We start from the raw sequence: 17,150 nt of genomic DNA, 5'->3' as shown, positions 1-17,150 counted from the left end.
TCCCCTCTGCACCTGGTGAGGACACCAGGCTCCTCGCTTCCTCCCCAGATCTCTGAGTGCTCACCCGACCACCCAACCCTGGGAGGACCTTCCAGGGCTAGCAAGCATCGAGCCTGACCACGCTGTCTCTTGGGTGCCAGCACGCCCACATCAAAGGTGCCCTCTCTTCCCAGAGGCCCTGAGCAACATCGGGGACGCTGTCAGCACAGACATTAGCAGCAGGGCCGCACCACGTGTCAACTTTTAAGTATGCGCACACACGTACGCCAGCCAATAACATTAAGTGTCATTTTAAAAAATGGGTTAAATAAGCAGCATTGCTGAGGATGGCCGTGCAGGGCTGATTATCCCCTATTTGCACGTTCTGGCGGTGGGAAGGCTAGAAGTCTAATGACTGAATTATCGCCCTAATGCCTCTCGCTGGCTGGGAATAATCCCGGGACAACAGCTGCCGCAGGGTTTTTGGCTGGTTTCCTCTAATTGCATCCAGATTAAGGGAGTTGCAGAGGGGCGGGGCTTCTCCATCCCCCCCCCCGCCCCGCCTCCCCAGCAGCGTCTCCTCCACCAAGCCCTGAACACCCAGGTCACGGCTTCTGAGGTCCTGGCTGGTTCCGAGAGGTGTAGACCTCACTGGGGTCCGGGCCAGCCCATGGGGACCGTGAGGTGCGAGCGGTGCACAGCGGGGGTGACACTTGGTGCAGAGATGCAGCTGATTGGTCTGGGTCAGGTCTTGGGGTGCAGCAGGGGTGAGAAGCTGCAGGGCCAGGAGACTCAGAAGGAATGCCTTCTACTAGGACCTTCCCAAGTGAGGGGAACCCTGGACCTGCCTATCCGCTTCCTCCCACCCAAACACAGCAGCTCAAAGGCACGAGGTATCTAGTGAAATGCTAGGACCGGGGATGCTATTCTCCTGGAGAGGGCGAGTGGGGAAGGAGTGCTCCAAAGCAGGCATTATTAGGACACAGACTTTCCAGAGTCCCAGTTCTTTAGCCCTCCAAATTCTCAGCCTATTGCCACCCGACTGTGCAGAGCGGACGCTAAAGTGGCAGGCCTGTCCCCCACCCCTTAATGCTGAGCCCAGCCACGTGACTTGCCGTGGCCAAGGGGAGGGCTGCAGGTGTGGTGTCCGCCAAGGCTTGGAAAGGCACTTGCTGTCTCTCCCTCCGTGCCTTTGGCTGCGCCATGGCTGGCCTGCAGGGGGGATGCAAGAAACCACAGGGCAGGGCCAGGTCCGACCTCTGCACCATGAGCATCCCCTGGGACTTAACAGCCCACTGGCCCTAAACGAACAAGCCCAGCCTAGACCAGAAGAATCAGCCCGCCCAGACTGCTGACTCCTGCCCTACTTCAGTGCTGATTGTTGCAGGCCACCGAGTGTTGGCGGATTTGTTACACAGTATTGCTGTGGCAATGGATATAACTAGTTTCTAGCAGAGGGTGAGGGCAGAAGCTCTAGCCACCTCCCCAGCCCAGAAAGGCAACCCTCTCTTCCCAGAAGCAACGTGGATGAGAAGCCCATCCCACTCCCACCACAGGGTCCCCCACTGCTAGATGGCAATGGTCGGTACCCCAGGATCTGGGCACTGATGGGGCTCCAGGACAGTCTCCCCTAAAGGCTCTTGGGCAGACAGACCTGGGAACTTGGAAGTACCTGCTGGACAACCTGGGTTCATGGAGAAAAGAGAAGCCGAGAAGGTGGAGGAGGCCGGTAAGTGGTGACCTCCCCTTTCCTGCTGAGAAACACTGCTTTGAAGTGGCATGGCCCAGCAGTGCCCACCCTCCAGGGAGAAAAGCTTTGAGTGGGAAGAAGGCCTCTATCGTGGTCCCCATGATGGTTCTCAGCACATCAAGGGCTTTTCTCCCCAGAAGCACGCGATGGAGGATTTCAGGAGGGATTTGGTCTCCTTGCTCAAGGAGTGGCTTTCTGTGCAAATGGCTCGACACTTCTAAGCTGGCTGGGAGCTCTCACAGCATAGATCGCATAGCCTTTTCTGCCCATCTCTAAATCCCAGAAGGAGCAACTGATACACAATCTTTTGGAAGAGGGAGAGTCTTCTGGGAAGACCTCATTCCCACGTAGAAGGCAGAGAGCCCTGAGTGCTGGCTCCTTCACTGTGGTCGCTCTCACGTCCCATCACCTGAGAAGCTGACTTACATATCTGAGTTCGCAGGTCCTGAAGGGAAGTGGAAGAGTCCAACTATTTCCAGGTGTCCTTGTCTTGGTTAGTCAGCTAATACACTACCACGTCCCTGGGACAAAGCAGATCATCGTCAGAGGATCTTGCAAACACAAACATGCATGCACGCATGCATGCACGCACGCAGGGACACACGCACACATCGACCCATTCAAGCCCCAGCTGGTTGCTGTATGTGGTGGCGTTGACCTTAAACAACGCCAAGGAACCTCACGTAGAAGACGCCCAGCAAAGAAAAAGGCATCGGATGCTTCTCCAACAGCCTGAGGCTCAGGCTCCTGGGCAGGCAGTTCCCTTCATGTACCAGGACGAAATGTTTAAATGGATAAACATTACAAGCACCAGGTCCTCAAGCCTGACTGCTCTTCCGCCTCTCTATCCCCACATCGGTTGGGCTTTTTATCCTTTTCTTTTTTTTATGGCAGATGTCTTTCCATTGGCATCCCAGCTGTGGCTGGGGAGGCTTTGGGAAGTGTGTTTGGCTCACTCCGAGAGAACGAGGTCTCATGAGGAAGCGTGTGTGGCTTGCAAAGATGCCTCTAGGCCTGGACAGGACCCCGCTCTGTTCTGCAGCCCTCGACGCAGTGGGTGGGTGAGGCCTTCCTCTCCTGTCTCTGCTTTCCTCAGTGCCTGGCGATGCTGCCTGGCTGCCCGCGAGGCTGGAGCAAATCCTGGAACATGCTGAAATCCTCCAGGGCAGCCAGCAGGAGAGCCCAGCCAGCCTGCGTCTCAGGTGCGGTGGCTGCACGTTCAACTGCAGCGTTTCAGGAGCTGACTTTCCTCTGGGTGGCTGTAGGTCTGACTTCTGTCACTTCCGGACTCTAATTTTGTCATTAATACGAAAAGCTTCCTCTCATGTTGCCCAAAAGCATTTTCCTTAGGTTTCTACCGTCCCCTGTCCCCTTCACGCCCAGCCCCACCCCCTCCCGTGCCCGGGGCCTCTGGGGAGGTCCCCTCAACCCCTGTCCAGCGTCGGGGGCCTGACCTATCTGCGGAAGCCGAAGCCGTCCTGCGGCGTCTTTGGGCCTTTCTTGCCTTCCCTCAGGGGCTTGGGGGAAGGCATCTCCACCGTGCCCCCATACGGACAGCTCTCCGAGCCTGGATGGTGGCCGGTGCACTCCACCGCGGGCATGTAGCCGCTGTCCCACATGCCTGTCCCGCATAGCTTACACAGATCATGCAGGCTGCAGGGGATGCGGGGCAGGAGGCGGAACTGGTACAGCAAACTCCTCGCCTGCAGAGAGAGGACAGGGGGTGAGGAGGGGCCGGGGGACAGCCTGGCAGCCTAGGGTCCCCACGGGAGTGGCCAACGAACAGCAACAGCAGCAACGGCCTGCACCTCGGGGACTCACTGAGTCATGAGCTGAGGGCTCTGCCTGCATCTCCCACCATCATCAGCACCACAGGGCCCTGGGTCTTAGGTGGCTGCAGTGATGGGACCCACAAGGCACTCGGGCTGTACTCACAGGTGGCTCAAGGTGAACAAGGCCCTTGAATGGGCTTCATTCAGAAGGGTGAACAGGACCAACAGCAGCACAGGGCCGGGCCGCGCCCAGCCAAGCCCACCTGTCCCTTCGGCAGCACCCCTCTCTCTTTCCCCCACACCTTGCTCTGCCCCCCACCCCCAGCAGCCTCTCAGCTCCTGCAGGATCTGTGTCCTATGCCAGATGGCACCACCGACCTCGGGACGCCCCCTCACTGCCCTGAGGACCACCACAGAGCTAACGGGCAGCATCTCCAGGAGGAGTCTGGGAAGTGGGGGAGGGGGCCAAAGCCCAGGGTCCCCAGTATTCTGGCCACCCTGCCCTCAGGTCCAACCTCCTTCTCAGTGTTCCTAGCTCTGGGCTATAAGCGAGGTACCCCAGGGTAGGGAACCTGTCCTGTCCGTCCGCCCTGGGGAATTCGTTCCCTCCTCAGCCAGCGAGGGAGGCTCCTATGTCAGGGCTGGCACCCCAGGAAAGTGAGGAGACAGCCAAGGTGACACAGCCAGGCCAAGACAGGTGCTGACCACGAGGCCTTAGTGGGGAGCCCCCGGTGCTACGGGTTGGGGAGGGCACGTGCTGGGGGGCCATGGTGGGGATGGGGCTCTGGGGGCGGGGCCCACATCTGGGGCAGCCTCACCTTCCGGAGAACGAGCTCCCCGTTCATGTGCATGGCCAGGTTTCCGAAGTGCAGGAGCATCTGGTCCGTGGCCAGCTGCTGCTCGATGACATCATCCCCGTAGATGGCCACGATGGCTACGCAGATGAAAAGGTGGAAGTAGTCCGTCTGTGGAGGCGGGTAGAGTTCAGACACGGGCTCTGACCGAGCCCCAGGCCCTGCACTCAGGGGGACAGTGAGTGCCAGGGTGCGAGCGAGGGCTCCAGGGCGAGGTGTCTGGGCTCACAGCCCAGCTTGGGGGCCGTGTGGCCCTGGGCAAGCTGCACCGCCTCTTCGGCCCTAAGTATCCCCACCTGCACGTGGGGTCTATCCCAGTACCCACATGCACAGGCTGCTGTGACATCCAGAGGGGACGATGCTGAGCTCAGCCCCCACGGGCTGCTGCTGCTCTCTTGGGTGGCAATGTGGGTGGTCTCCATGACGGCGTGGGGGTGGGGGTGGGGGTGTGCCAAGAGCACCCTTCCTCAGAAGGCCTGGCCTGCGCTCACGGGGAGGACTCATTTGTAACAGTCCTGAGCAACGGTGTGTGCGGAAGTCTGGGTCAGAACTCACTCCAGCGGGTCATGGAATGCGCCTCTGGCAGCCACCCACGGGTCAGCCTGTCCTCCTGGCTCCAGGCCACACACCCCAAATCATGCCCCAGAGACGACTCTAGGGTTTGTGGCTAGAAAAGTGGGAAGATCCTAACAGAGCAGGCACAGCAGCTCACCCACGGGTTGGCTGATTAAATGATCGCCCTGTCCTTGAGCCTCTTTTCGGGCACTTTGAGGACTCTGCAGCCCTCCCTTTAAAGACCGCCTCACAGGGCCTGCCAGCAATGCACTCTGCGCAGCAGGAAGCCCACGCCAGGTCCTGACGGCTGCATCCTGTGTGCTCTCTGGCCTGGACGCCTCAAGGCACGCCACCTTTGATGCACACGCGCTTCCGGAGGCACAGGAAGGACGGGGGCACTGGGAAGTCCATGTTTAGTCTCCTGACGTCGACCACACAAACCAGACGGAACGGTGTCCCCGGCCCAGGCTGAGCAGAGCACACCATGAGGGCAGAGGCTACAGGCGACTCCCACGCCCCAGCCTGCTCCTGGAGAGACCATGCACCAGGCTGCCCGGCTGCTTCCTCTGAACTAATCTGGGACGGTCTTGTTTTGGCTCTGACGGATCCTTTTGCAGTGATTTGAACTGTGGCTGGTGTGAGACACAGCGGACGGGTTGCAGGAAGGTGGACGCCCAGCTTCTCTGGGAGAGGAATGTGGAGAGGGAGAGGGAGGGCACGATCTCCACAGCCGATTTCAGTTCCCAGAAGAGGCAGGGAGTAGGGCCGTCCAGCCCCACCACACACTGGCAGCGGACGGATAGCATCAAAAGCCTTTTCTCGCTCAGGGGTCACTGAACAGTTAAAGGCCTCACCTGGCAGCAACCTTCCCATTCCACAGAGCTCACTCCCAGCTCATCGGCAGCCCACCCCCACCCCCACCCCATACTACTACCAATTGATCGAGGGATGGGACCGACTGTGGCTAAATCGAGCCCACAGTCTGAAAACAACAGAAACTTGCTTTGTGGACTTCCAACAAAATGTCAGCCAACCGAGATCCCACATCACGTGGGCCTCCCGCTGGAATTCCGACTAGATCTCATTACACTTGGGACATAGTAGGTGTCCATGGGAAAGGGTCCCATCTGCTGGGCCACGCCCTGAGTTGACGGGTAACATCAGCCTGAACGTAAAGGAATGAGGGCGGCAAATCTGCCACTGGGAAAACGTGCAATGAGGCACGATTTTTTTCTTTGGGGGTAGTGGGAATGAAGCCTCTCAGACCATCCATGCCGTGCTTCCCTTTATTAATGGAGATCGTCCACCCTGCACGTCCACGTCCAGCAGGCTAAGCCAGGAGGGAAACCTAGACCCGGGCCAGGGGTGAGCCGATGAACGCATGCAAAGGCGGCGTGTGGCACCGGCACTCCGTGGCTTCAGACTTGCTTTTATCAGACATCAGCCCCCTGCAGTGTGAGTGAGGACAGGAGACGCTGACACAAATGTCTTCCAGCAGATGGGTGTTTGCCTCCATCTTCAGGGTTCTCTGACGGACGCTGCTGGAGCTGCCGTGGCGGATGGAGCCAGCTCCTGCAAAAGAGTCCAGCCCTCCTGGATGCGTCAATGTGAGTGTTTTTTTTTTTAAAAGGCTGATGGATTCAAAGAGACTTGCTTATCTTTTGACATCTCCAGCTCGTCCCTAATTTGGGCGTTAAGGCCGTGTGACAGAGCCAGTGCTGTGCTCCCAGGGGAATTCACTGAAAAGATGCTGGTGACGGTGGAAGGAGAGTGGAAGTCGGCATCACTGATTGGGGCCCTCTGGAGGGGCCGACAGGCAAGTGGGATCTCAGGCCCTTTCTCTGCACAGGAGGGTAACGGGTGAGTCGGCCCTCGTGGCAGGGCGGTCCCGAGGGGGTGGGGCGGTGCTGGCTCACGCTCATGGGCACCAGCATCCTGGGCTGCTGTGGCCTAGCGTAGGCCCCCGACAGTGTCACTCACACTGATTGGTTGTGACAGGAGAGAGCTCAGCCCCAGAAAGTGGTAATGAGCGCAGTCAGCGGGCAATTTGCATCGATTTCAGCGACTGGGGAGGCGAGCTGTAAGGTCTGAAGCCAGCCACGTGGGACGGGAAGGCAGTCGCCGTATGGGGGGCTAATGTGTGGCTGTGGGTTGGGGGTGGCGAGGCAGACAGGGGCAGCAGGCAGGGTGGCCACGGCGGTTCAAGGGCCATGGTCCCAACCTCCCCAGCCCTGGCCCCTGCCCTGGCTCACCTGGTAGTGGGCCCAGCAGGCCTCCCAGATCCGCAGCGCCTCGGCCTCAGGGAACTCCCGCTTGAAGCACAGCAGGAGCCAGCGGTGGCAGAAGAGCATCTGCAGGCCGTCCTCGCCCAGCGAGACCAGGTGCTGGTAGAAGCGCACGTGCGTCAGCCGCAGCAGCTCCCGCAGGTACAGCTGGGGGCGAGGCCATCACGCATTAGTTAGCTCTGGTCCCATGCGGGCCTGCTGCCCAGGAAGCCCACTCCCACTGGGGCCCTTCCCTGGGCCACCCCAACCTGGAAAAGCACACCCAGGGGCCTCTACTTGCTGCATGTGCCTGCCCCCCAACGCTTTATTCCGCCGCTGGAATCGGCTCACACCTGCCTCTGCCAGTTCCTCCCAGATTTGACTGTTCCGGAGGCTGTGGTGTGGTCCAGGGTGAGGCAGAGTGTTGTGCCCGGGCGTGGCAGGACGCTGGCAGCCGCTCCATGGCCAGGAAGGCTCCCCACCCTCAGTGGACACTTGGGGGCTGTTTCCCACGTCCACTCCTGGTGAGGTGAGTGGATCATCCAGGGAGCACCCCCACCCCTCTTCGGCTATGCTCACCCAGATCTATCATCTTCCAGAGCTGATTAAGGGCAGGAAGGGGACGTGTCTGAGCCCCAGGATGCTCAATTCCTGCCATTAAGGCCACCTCCCAGTGACGTGGGACAAGATTGGGGCTATTTCTGGCAGCACTCGGGCCCAGGCCGCTGACTTCATCAATGCCGCTGAAAAATCAATCTCCAGCAGTCAATGAGTCACCCAGCCACGCGCTGCCATGAGCCGTCAGGGGCAAATGGCGTTGGACACTGTAAGTGCCTCCCCAAGCAATGTGGACACCCGACGTCACACCCACCCGTTGATGCAGAGTGAGCAGGCTCGGCTGGGTTCAACTCCCCTGGCCCAGGTGGAGTTAGATCACAACTGGGGGGGATCCTGGGGCAGGTCTCGGGGCCACATGCCCCCTTCCCACACAGGTGGCCCATTGTTCCCACGGGAGACTGCGCTGAAGCTGTGCGGCCAGCCCTCCGCCCTGTGGCCTACAGCCGGGTCAAGCCCACTCATGTGGATGACCCCCTTGCAGACGCTCCACTCCTGCCCCCTGTTCAGGTGCCTGCACCTCCCTGCTTGGGCTCCTTTGCCTTCAAGTCCTCTGTTGGCTTCTGCTCTCCCAGCCTGTCATCAGCGACCCCCTAACAGTCAGTCTATAGCAGCGATCCCCAACCTTTTTGGCACTAGGGACCCGTTTCCTGGAAGACAATTTTTCCACGGACAAGGTAGTGCAAATGGTTTCAGGTTGAAACTGTTCCCCCTCACATCTTCAGGCATTAGATTCTCATAAGCAGCGCACAACCTAGATCCCTCACATGCTCAGTTCACAATAGGGTTCTCGCATTCGAGCTTCTGTGAGAATCTAATGCGGCCGCTGATCTGATGGGAGGTGGAGCTCAGGCGGGAATGCTCGCTGGCCCGTCCACCGCTCACCTCCTGCTGTGCGGCCAGTTCCTAACAGGCCACGGACCAGTACCAGTCCTGGGCCTGGGAGTGGGGATCCCATTCTATGAGATACACTCTGTGGCCTGGGGCTGGGGAACCCCGTTCTATAAGACACACTCTGTGTCCTGGGGTGGGGACCCCCATTCTGAGACACGCTCTGTGGCCTGGGGGTGGGGACCCCCGTTCTATGAGATGAGACACACTCTGTGGCCCTGGCCTTCAAGGCCCTCCATCAGCTCCACCCTCACTACTTGTGACGGGTCTGGTCCAGGAAGACCAGGTCACTCAGTCCCACCACTGGGACTGCTCCGCTCAGCCCAGCCTTAGCGACACTCAGGACCAGACCCCACACACCCTGGAGCTGTCCCCGGTGCAGGAGCCCTCTTGTCCTTATCACGGGCACCTCCCACAGTGCTCCCCGACACCCAGCGTCCTCTGCTCACAATGCCAGCTTCCTGGCCCAGCCGGGAGGGTGAATGTCTGGTGACTGCACCTGGCAGGTACTTGGTAGACATGGGTGATGCGTGCTGAGAACAGTGAGCAGGTGCCCTGGCTCGGCCCTGGCTCGGTCACACACGCTGGCCCTCCGGCGCTGCCTTACCCAGCTGGGCTCAGCCCCACCACCGACATTCAGTGCTTCCTGGTCTACATAGGGCTGGTCCTTTTGAGGAGGCCTTGATGGGAGAGGTGTCAGCTGGGCACCCCAGGGAAGGGGTGGGGTGTGAGGACTGCCCCGGAGACCTCGGGGGTTTCAGGAGCCCCTCCTCTTCCTGTCTGCACTCAGAAGCCCTGGCTGTGTTGACTCCTGCAGGGAGCAGCTTAGACACACCTGAGGACCCATGTTCTAAGGCTCAGAGGGGGCTGGGTGTGATGGTGCCTCCTCTTCCTTGCCAGCCAGGGAGCTTGGGCCAGGCTGTCATGTGCAGGGGTGGGAGGGCACCAGAGCAGCCCACACCACGCGGCCTCTGGACCTGCAGGGAGTCAGAGGGCCATCCCCGGAGGCCGAGATGGGCTAAGCCGCCCATATCCCATGGGCAAGTCCTATCCTGGCATTTCCACTGCCCACTGACCTACAGCAGCCAAGCCACGCATCACCACGGCAACCCTGGCTACAAGGGGAGAGGCAACAGGGGCCCTCACATGCCCTTGGACGCACCCATCCTCCTGAGCCTCACCAGTTGTTTCTCCATGTCCTCGTCCCGAGGGGAGCTGACGAAGATCGTGTTCTGCATCAAACCCACAAAGCACCAGAAGGTGTCTGATTCATCCAGGACCTCGGCCAAGATGGGCGCCACCAGGTCCGACATCCCCTGGGAATAGCCGACGGCAGGGTTGTACACGGCGTAGTTCAGCAGGATCCTCCTGGGAGGCGGTGGAGACAGCAGTGGGTGGGGCTGACCCTCACCGCGGCACACTGCCCAGCCTGCAGAACCCTGGGCCGTGGACCCTGCCTTCCCTCGCTTGCCTTCACCTCAATGGAAGGCAGCTGTGCCATCATCTCAGAGCCCAAGCTAGGTTCCAGACACACAGACCCTTGCTTTGCAAAAGGTAATGGCCTGGCCGGGTGTGGTGGCTCATGCCTATAAAAAATCCCAGCTCTTTGGGAGGCTGAGGTGGGCAGATCACCTGAGGTCAGAAGTTCGACACTAGCCTGGCCAACATGGTGAAACCCTGTCTCTACTAAAAATACAAAACTTAGCCGGGCATGGTGGGGTGCACGCCTGTAATCTCAGCTACTTGGGAGGCTGAGACCGGAGAATCACTTGAACCCGGGAAGCAGAGGTTGCAGTGAGCCGAGATCACGCCAGTGCACTCCAGTCTGGATGACAGAGCGAGACTCCGTCTCAAAAAAAAAAAAAAAAAAAAAAAAAAAAAGTAATGGCCTGCTATTAGCTGCCGTCTAGGCCCAGAACCTTGAAAGCAGGGGTTAAGGGGGAACACGGCTCTGATTTTCTGAAGGTTGGACTTCCTGTGACAAGGGGTGGCCTGGCAGGGACATTTCTGTGGGCTGCTAATTCTGTGCAATTATTTGCTAGGCTGTAGCAGAATGTCACAGATGCCAGCCTCTAGCTCTGTGTGGCTGCATGACTGCAGGACCACCCACAGGGAGATGGAGGGGATGCATGGGGAAGCTGGTCCATGGTTGGTGTGAGGCAAGCAAGGACAGGCTTGTTAATGCCCAGGGGATAGAGGGGCTCTGTGGGCCCCACTGGCAGGGACCTGGGTGGCTTCCCTGGGATGCCATAGCTCTGAGATGCCAACTGAAGTAGCTCATGGGTAGCGCATCCTTCACTTCTGGGGCTTTGATGTATGAACCTGGAAGAGGGCCCCTGCAGAAAGCTGCTGGGGGCTCATCCACTTCCCAGAGCGGTCAGGTGAGGCTTGCAGACTTGCAGGTGGGAAAGGAGCTGGCTGGGGAGGGAGTACCTCATGCTCTCCACATTGGGATTGTCTTCCCCTCGGAAGAACTGGTTGTTCCGATCGGTCCGGACCACGTCTTTGTCCACAGTGAACTGCACATTGCGCCAGAACGCTCTGTGCTCCTCGGGAGTCATGGAGAGCCTGTGTGGAGCCGAGCACCCAGCCGGGGTCAGCGGGTGGCACCCAGAGGCATCGTGTGGTGCACACACTCCAGGAAGCCACTCTTCCTCCCAACCCCCATTCCCTGGATGGGAGCTGGGCGGCTGTTGCCGGCTGCAGACCCTCCCCGGATGCGGCGGATGGGTGGCGTGTATCCAAGGCTCTCCTTGGTATTAACTCAGCCTCACAGGCTCCAGCGTCCCAGAGAAGAGAGCAAGTCGCAGCCCAGTGGGTAATGAGGTCTTGGCCCTGGCCCAGCGTTCTGGAGGGGAGCTGAGCACAGCCCAGGGGCTTCACCCAGTCCCAGCCTCCTGGAGAGAGAGCTGAGCCCAGTCCCGGGTTAGCAGAGCCCAAGTGGGACACAGTCTCCGGATGCCTTCACCCCTCCAGGCCCTGCTCCCAGCCCCAGCCTTCAGCTGTGGGACGTCAGCGCCTAGTTAAGTCTGTTGAACGAGAATTCTAAAACCTTGACATGTGAGCTAACGAGTCCCGCAGTTCCGAGGCCCGAGTGCTTGGTTTAATGACTGCACTTATCCCACCCTATCACTCACGTTCCTGGGAGACCCATTTTTGAAAGAAACTATGGGTCACGAAACATATTATCAATGCTGAATTGCACCTCAAATTGCCTTTTCAAATGACATTTTCCTCCGCGGCTCGGCGGGGTGGGCCGCGCTGGCCCCGGCGGTTACCTTTTCTGCTGGATCTCAGAGTACTCCTTTCGCTTCTGCAGCCGCAGCGCCTCCCGCTCCTCCGACGTGGACTCGTGGCTGTAATAGCGCAGCAGGAAGGGCCAGACCTCCCCGCGGATTGACACATCAATACCGCCAAAGAAAATGGCCTGGAGGAAGCGGCAAAAGTTGGGGAGGGGATAAAATAGGGCAGCTCAAAGAACCCCCAAATCCCCAGAGATGTGTGTTTTGGTGGTTTTGGTGCGCCTTGATTCAGATCTCTGCAATTTGCACATATTTACAAGGGGAAAGCAGTGGCCTTCAATTCCCATACAGGACACAAACCCGGCTCATTTCAATGTCAATGCCCCCCCTGGGGTGGCGCTCCGATTAACGTGTCGTTCTCACGTCATGGCCTAATCCCTGGTTTTGGAAATGCTGCATTTCACTGCAAACCCTTCTATGCAGGCTGACACGGTATCCCCCCAAACCCTCGAGGGAGGTTTTTTGTTTTTTTTTTTTTTTTTTCAACGCAGCAGCTTTGATTGCTTTATCGGTGTGTTCACAGAGAACCTCACACAAGAAAACGGGGCCCTCACAAGGAGGTGGCCCGTGGGTGCGGGCGGGCGGCCAGGCCCTGGCCCTCCTTCCCTCTTGCTCGTTCCCGGTTCCCGGCTGGCTCTCCGCGGGGCCAGCTGGGCGGGCCCGGACCTCACCTTCCGTAGCTTGTACTCCTCCTCCACCTGGCCCAGCTCATTCAGGTGGTTGAGCCAGGCAGAGACGCCGAGCCTCTTGTACATGCTCTCCTCGGGGTGCGTCTCGGAGGACGGCAGCTTGGGGCGGCGGATGGAGAACTGCATGCATGTCTTATCGGGGGCGACCTGCTGGACGGGAGGAAAACTGGGCAAAGGTCAGGATCTCAGCCGCGCGGCTTCAGAGGCCAGCGGTGCTTTTCCCAGGATTAAAAGCCTCTCTCTCTTCTGAAAGGAGGGCAAGGGCCGTCCCCTGCATACAAACCCCTAAATGGCGAGTGTAATTAGGCTCAATTAAAATGAAAATACCTTCATCTTAAAATCGGTTTCCCTCTGCGGCTCTCTCCTCCCCGGCCCACTGTGCCGCCGCCCCCCAACCCCCCCGCCCCCACACACACTCTCTCCAACCCCAGCCGCAAAAACGGAATTAATGCCTCGTTCGGCCTAACTTCCCTCTGCCGGGAGGGCCTGCAATGAATTACATGTGATTGGCCACATACAAAGGGATCGCTGTTCTGCGAGCAGGGAGCCAGCCTGTCAGATTGTCTCCGCGAGCAGTCACGAATCCAGGGCAAAACTGCAGCTGACATTTAATTCAAAAATCAAAGGTTGTTCAATGTAGGGGGAAAAAAAGCCATGCTACTGTAATAAGGGAAGCCAGCAGGAGGCTCTGTGGGAAGGAAGGGAATTTTAAAGTCAGCCCCATTTCTAATAAGCACATACGGTATCTTAAACAGATAATTAAAGAGCTCTTATTACATTTGTACGTAGATTGAGCAAAATATGGCAGGAAGTCTTGTCAAAACATGATTTTTCAAGTGCAGGGCACTGACTTTACGGAAAGCCCTGGGCAAAGGTTTCAGACCTAAAGTTGCTGCTCTGACGGCCGAAAGCTACCGCGGGTCACACCCCGTACCCCAGACACAGGATCCAGGAGGGTGATGGGGCCCGCGGGGGGTGGGGAGTGTCAACCGCGGGGCATTCTGGGGCAGTCTGCTGGGCTACCTGGTCTTTGAGCTGCATCTCGGTGCAGTATTTCCACTGCTGGAACACGTCGGACAGCTTGTCCAGGCCGCCGTGGTGGAAGTGGAAAACCTTGTACTGGCTCTCTCGGCTGGCGACGACCAGCTGGCCGCTGGTGCAGGCCTCGTCGCTGAAGGGCCATTGGAAGGGGGAGAGGGAAGCCCGATGAATATGTAAACACGGGGGTTTTATTTCCAAGTATAATCAGAGGCCACTGTCGCCAACCTCAGAAGCAGGAAACAGTGAGTCCCAGTGGAGTTGGCTGCTGGCGGGAGGGGACAGAACTACACCAAACAAAAACCATTACCCCCTTTGCCGATGATGGCAAAACTTGCTCCTTCCTGGGAGGCCCTGGAGCTCCTCTCTGGAGACCTGCCAGAGTGGCCTTCTCCCCACCACCACCTGCCCGGCTACATGGTCCCTGCAGTCCGGGAGACCTGGGTCCCCATGCTGAGTGCCCTGGAATCCAGTTTTGAGCCCCAGCGGGCCATGTGCTAAGAGAACCTCCTGGGAACAGACCTCCTTGGTTGCGTGTGGGTGGAACTCTGGGAGAACCCTCCAGGGAAAGTCACTAAACATCCGTCAGTGCTGTCAGCCCAACCCCGGCTGCCCTTAGATGAAAGGCTGGAATGTGGCTCTGGGTCTGGGAACCCCCCGAGCTTCTGGACACGCCGGCTTCTTCTAAGCCCGGGCCTCTCATTGGTGCTGTCTGCGGCTGGGCTGCCCTGACTATAAGGAGGAGGATCTGATGTGGGGAATGACTGCAGGAAACTAGGCATTGCCCACCCATCAGGAAAGGAAGGGAGCCTCCATCCGGAAAGCCGCGGCCCGTCCCGCACAGGTGGCCGAGCTCCAGAGCACCTCCCGGGGAATCACAGCCGCCTGCAGCTGCTAGTCTCTGCCCTGGTTTGGTTTCTTCTCCCAAGCCGGAGTTGCAAGCATCCTCTGGCTACCGTCGCGCCGAAGGTAGGGGAGTGAGTTCGGTAGCTCACCCAGCCTGAGAACTGTCAGGGAGCCGCAGTGGGGAACCACTGCCCACAAGATCAGTGAGGGAGGAAGGCAGACGCTTGGGAAGACTCCATCCAGGGCCCTGTGTCCCCAAGCCGTGCACGGCACCGGCCGCAAAGCCCAGGCTGCCGGGGAAAGCACACACAGGCCAACTCCCAGGAGGCGCCCACAGATGCTTCCTACCTGAAGAAAAGGCGGAGGGAGCGCATGTGGCCCAGGTCCACGCGGAACACGCCGCAGATCTGCTCCAGGGCACACACCCGCTGCGGCTCGTCCCAGCGTGGGGTCTGCAGGAGGCCGTTGCTGTCCGGGAACCGCAGGCCAGCGTCAGAGCTGGATGGGGGGCTGGTGGAACAGGTCATGTGATGATGGCCACACGTCTCCCTGCCCACACCACCCAGAGGGGGACGGGGGTCATGGGGGAAGCCACTTAAACCTATGCACCAAGCTTAAACACACACACAGGCACAGCTGAATATGCCCTGTAAACACCTGTGAATAAATGAATGTATGAACCCCACTGCACAGTTCTACTTCCACTTGGATGGGAAAGCATTTTCATGATCAAATTCCATTCCACTTCAATAGAGGCTGTAAGTCATCATCGTCCTGACAGCCAAGGTCACACTGACTGGGGTTCCTCACTGTGTGACCTTGGCCAAGCCACCAAGCCTCTCTCAGCCTTCGTTTCCCCATGGATAAAGAAGGGAGGAGAATAACAAGGCTGGGGCATGGGGCCGGGCTTCACTAAAAGTAGCTATTTTATGATGATTTTAGATAGCATGGGGCTTCCGTGTGGTTTAAACCAGCTCACTGTATTCCTGAAAAGTACTGGTTCAGTTTATGCTTTTGGTTAGGAAACATTTGGGTTCTCAGTACCATTAATAACATCATGAGCATTTATTAAAACACTGACTATGGGCCTGGCCCTGAGCTAATGCTTCCCAGGTGCTTTTATTGCAGTTAATCTTCACAAAAATCCTCTGAAATGAATAGTGGTATTACCCCACTGTAAAGAAGAGGCAACTGAGGCCCAGAGAGGTTAAGAAATTTGCCCAAGGTCACACAGCTGGCAAGTGGTAGAGCTGAGATTAGAAACCAAGCTTTGTGGCCCATGTTCTCACCAGCATATTGTGCAGCTGTCTGCAGTTCAGCAGTACAACCCCATTTATTCTGTTATTTTTTATGAGTTTGTTACATTCCAAATTGCAAAATATTTTATTATACGGATTCAGCCACCTCACAGGTTAAATCCTGTGCCTTGAGATTTTTTCTTTTTTTCTTTTTCTTTTTTTTTTTTTTTTTTTTGAGACGGAGTCTTGCTCTGTTACCCAGGCTGGAGTGCAGTGTGCGATCTCGGCTCACTGCCACTTCTGCCTTCCGGATTCAAGTGATTTTCCTGCCTCAGCCTCCTGAGTAGCTGAGATTACAGGCGTCCGCCACCATGATCAGCTAATTATATATATTTAGTAGAGATGGGGTTTCACCATGTTGACCAGGCTAGTCTTGACCTCCTGACCTCAGGTGATCCACCCACCTCAGCCTCCAAAAGTGTTGGGATTACAGGCGTGAGCCATTGCGCCTGACACTCTCTTGAGATTTAACAGTAATGTCTAGCAAATGTCTGCTAAAATAAAACCAGAGTAAAGTCAAGACTCAGTTCTGGACCCCAATTGCAGCGTCCCACAGAGACTCAGCTGCATTCACCGCACCTGCCTTCCTGTTCGAGCTCAGAACATAAAGCGTTGGAGGCAATCAATCCAGAGGCACTTCCTCCTCCAAGAAGCACCAGCTCTAAGTAAATAAAGCTCCTTTGGAGGGTTCCAGCACAATCCCTCCCCACTGGGAACTTCACACTGGGAAACCTGACTGGCCTTTCTAGAACCCTCTACCGTGTCAGGCACAGCCCTGGGCCTGGTGAGTGGCAGGCGGCCTTTCTTCCCCACCTGCCTAAGGAAGTCAGCCGAAAAGGTCCTCCCACTGCTGGGGCCCCTGGGCTCTCAAGGAAACTGAGTCAGGTAAAACTAGATCAGAGATGGGCATGTGGGTCCATCACCTGAACTGCCGTGGCTGTGCCGCGGACAGGCCCAGAAGGCCGAGGGATCCTGACATCTTCCCACGTGGACCCTGCAGGAGCTGCGCTTCGGAATCGTTGCTCACAACACAGGCAGGTCTCGAGTCTGAGGCCCCGCCGCACCCATGGGTGCCCCCTTTCGTCATCTGCTCATTGAACCGCGGGGCTGCTGTGGCTGCGAGAGTTGCTGCCCTGCGTGCTGCCCGCCGGCCCGTCCCACCGAGTGGGGCCATCAGAGGGTGGTATCCTTTCCGGCCTCCTCCCCCAGCCTTCTTACCACACCCAACAGCAGAATCCCCCGAACCTGCTTGTCCCTCCCAGCACACTGTGTCCCATTCATCCTACAAGGCAGGCCG

The 17,150-nt window shown here is 58.1% G+C and overlaps 1 protein-coding gene across 5 annotated transcripts in view; it reads right to left on the bottom strand.

Annotated features, from left to right (window-relative positions):
* Positions 1 to 274: 274 nt before the first annotated feature.
* The window catches only part of TBC1D16 (TBC1 domain family member 16), a 98,681-nt gene continuing 81,805 nt past the window's right edge, over positions 275 to 17,150 (bottom strand). The window contains exons 4-13 of one of the 5 annotated variants that reach the window (XM_030827364.1): positions 14,904 to 15,065; positions 13,695 to 13,842; positions 12,654 to 12,821; positions 11,959 to 12,107; positions 11,114 to 11,248; positions 9,862 to 10,048; positions 7,528 to 7,695; positions 7,163 to 7,342; positions 4,320 to 4,466; positions 275 to 3,432 (exon numbers count right to left, since the gene is read on the bottom strand). In XM_030827364.1, coding sequence (XP_030683224.1) covers positions 3,184 to 3,432; positions 4,320 to 4,466; positions 7,163 to 7,342; positions 7,528 to 7,695; positions 9,862 to 10,048; positions 11,114 to 11,248; positions 11,959 to 12,107; positions 12,654 to 12,821; positions 13,695 to 13,842; positions 14,904 to 15,065 — 1,693 coding nt within the window. In that variant the 3' untranslated portion in view covers positions 275 to 3,183. Of the gene's footprint in view, positions 3,433 to 4,319; positions 4,467 to 6,108; positions 6,752 to 7,162; positions 7,343 to 7,527; positions 7,696 to 9,861; positions 10,049 to 11,113; positions 11,249 to 11,958; positions 12,108 to 12,653; positions 12,822 to 13,694; positions 13,843 to 14,903; positions 15,066 to 17,150 lie in introns of those variants that run through there. The other 4 variants (XM_030827365.1, XM_003278441.4, XM_030827366.1 and 1 more) reach the window with 4 other exon arrangements.

This window comes from Nomascus leucogenys, chromosome 14 (genome assembly GCF_006542625.1).
Source record: "Nomascus leucogenys isolate Asia chromosome 14, Asia_NLE_v1, whole genome shotgun sequence".
In the NCBI taxonomy this organism is placed as follows: domain Eukaryota; kingdom Metazoa; phylum Chordata; class Mammalia; order Primates; family Hylobatidae; genus Nomascus; species Nomascus leucogenys.
The sequence above is the reverse complement of the archived record's forward strand: the minus strand, read 5'-3'. Positions and strand labels throughout refer to the sequence as shown.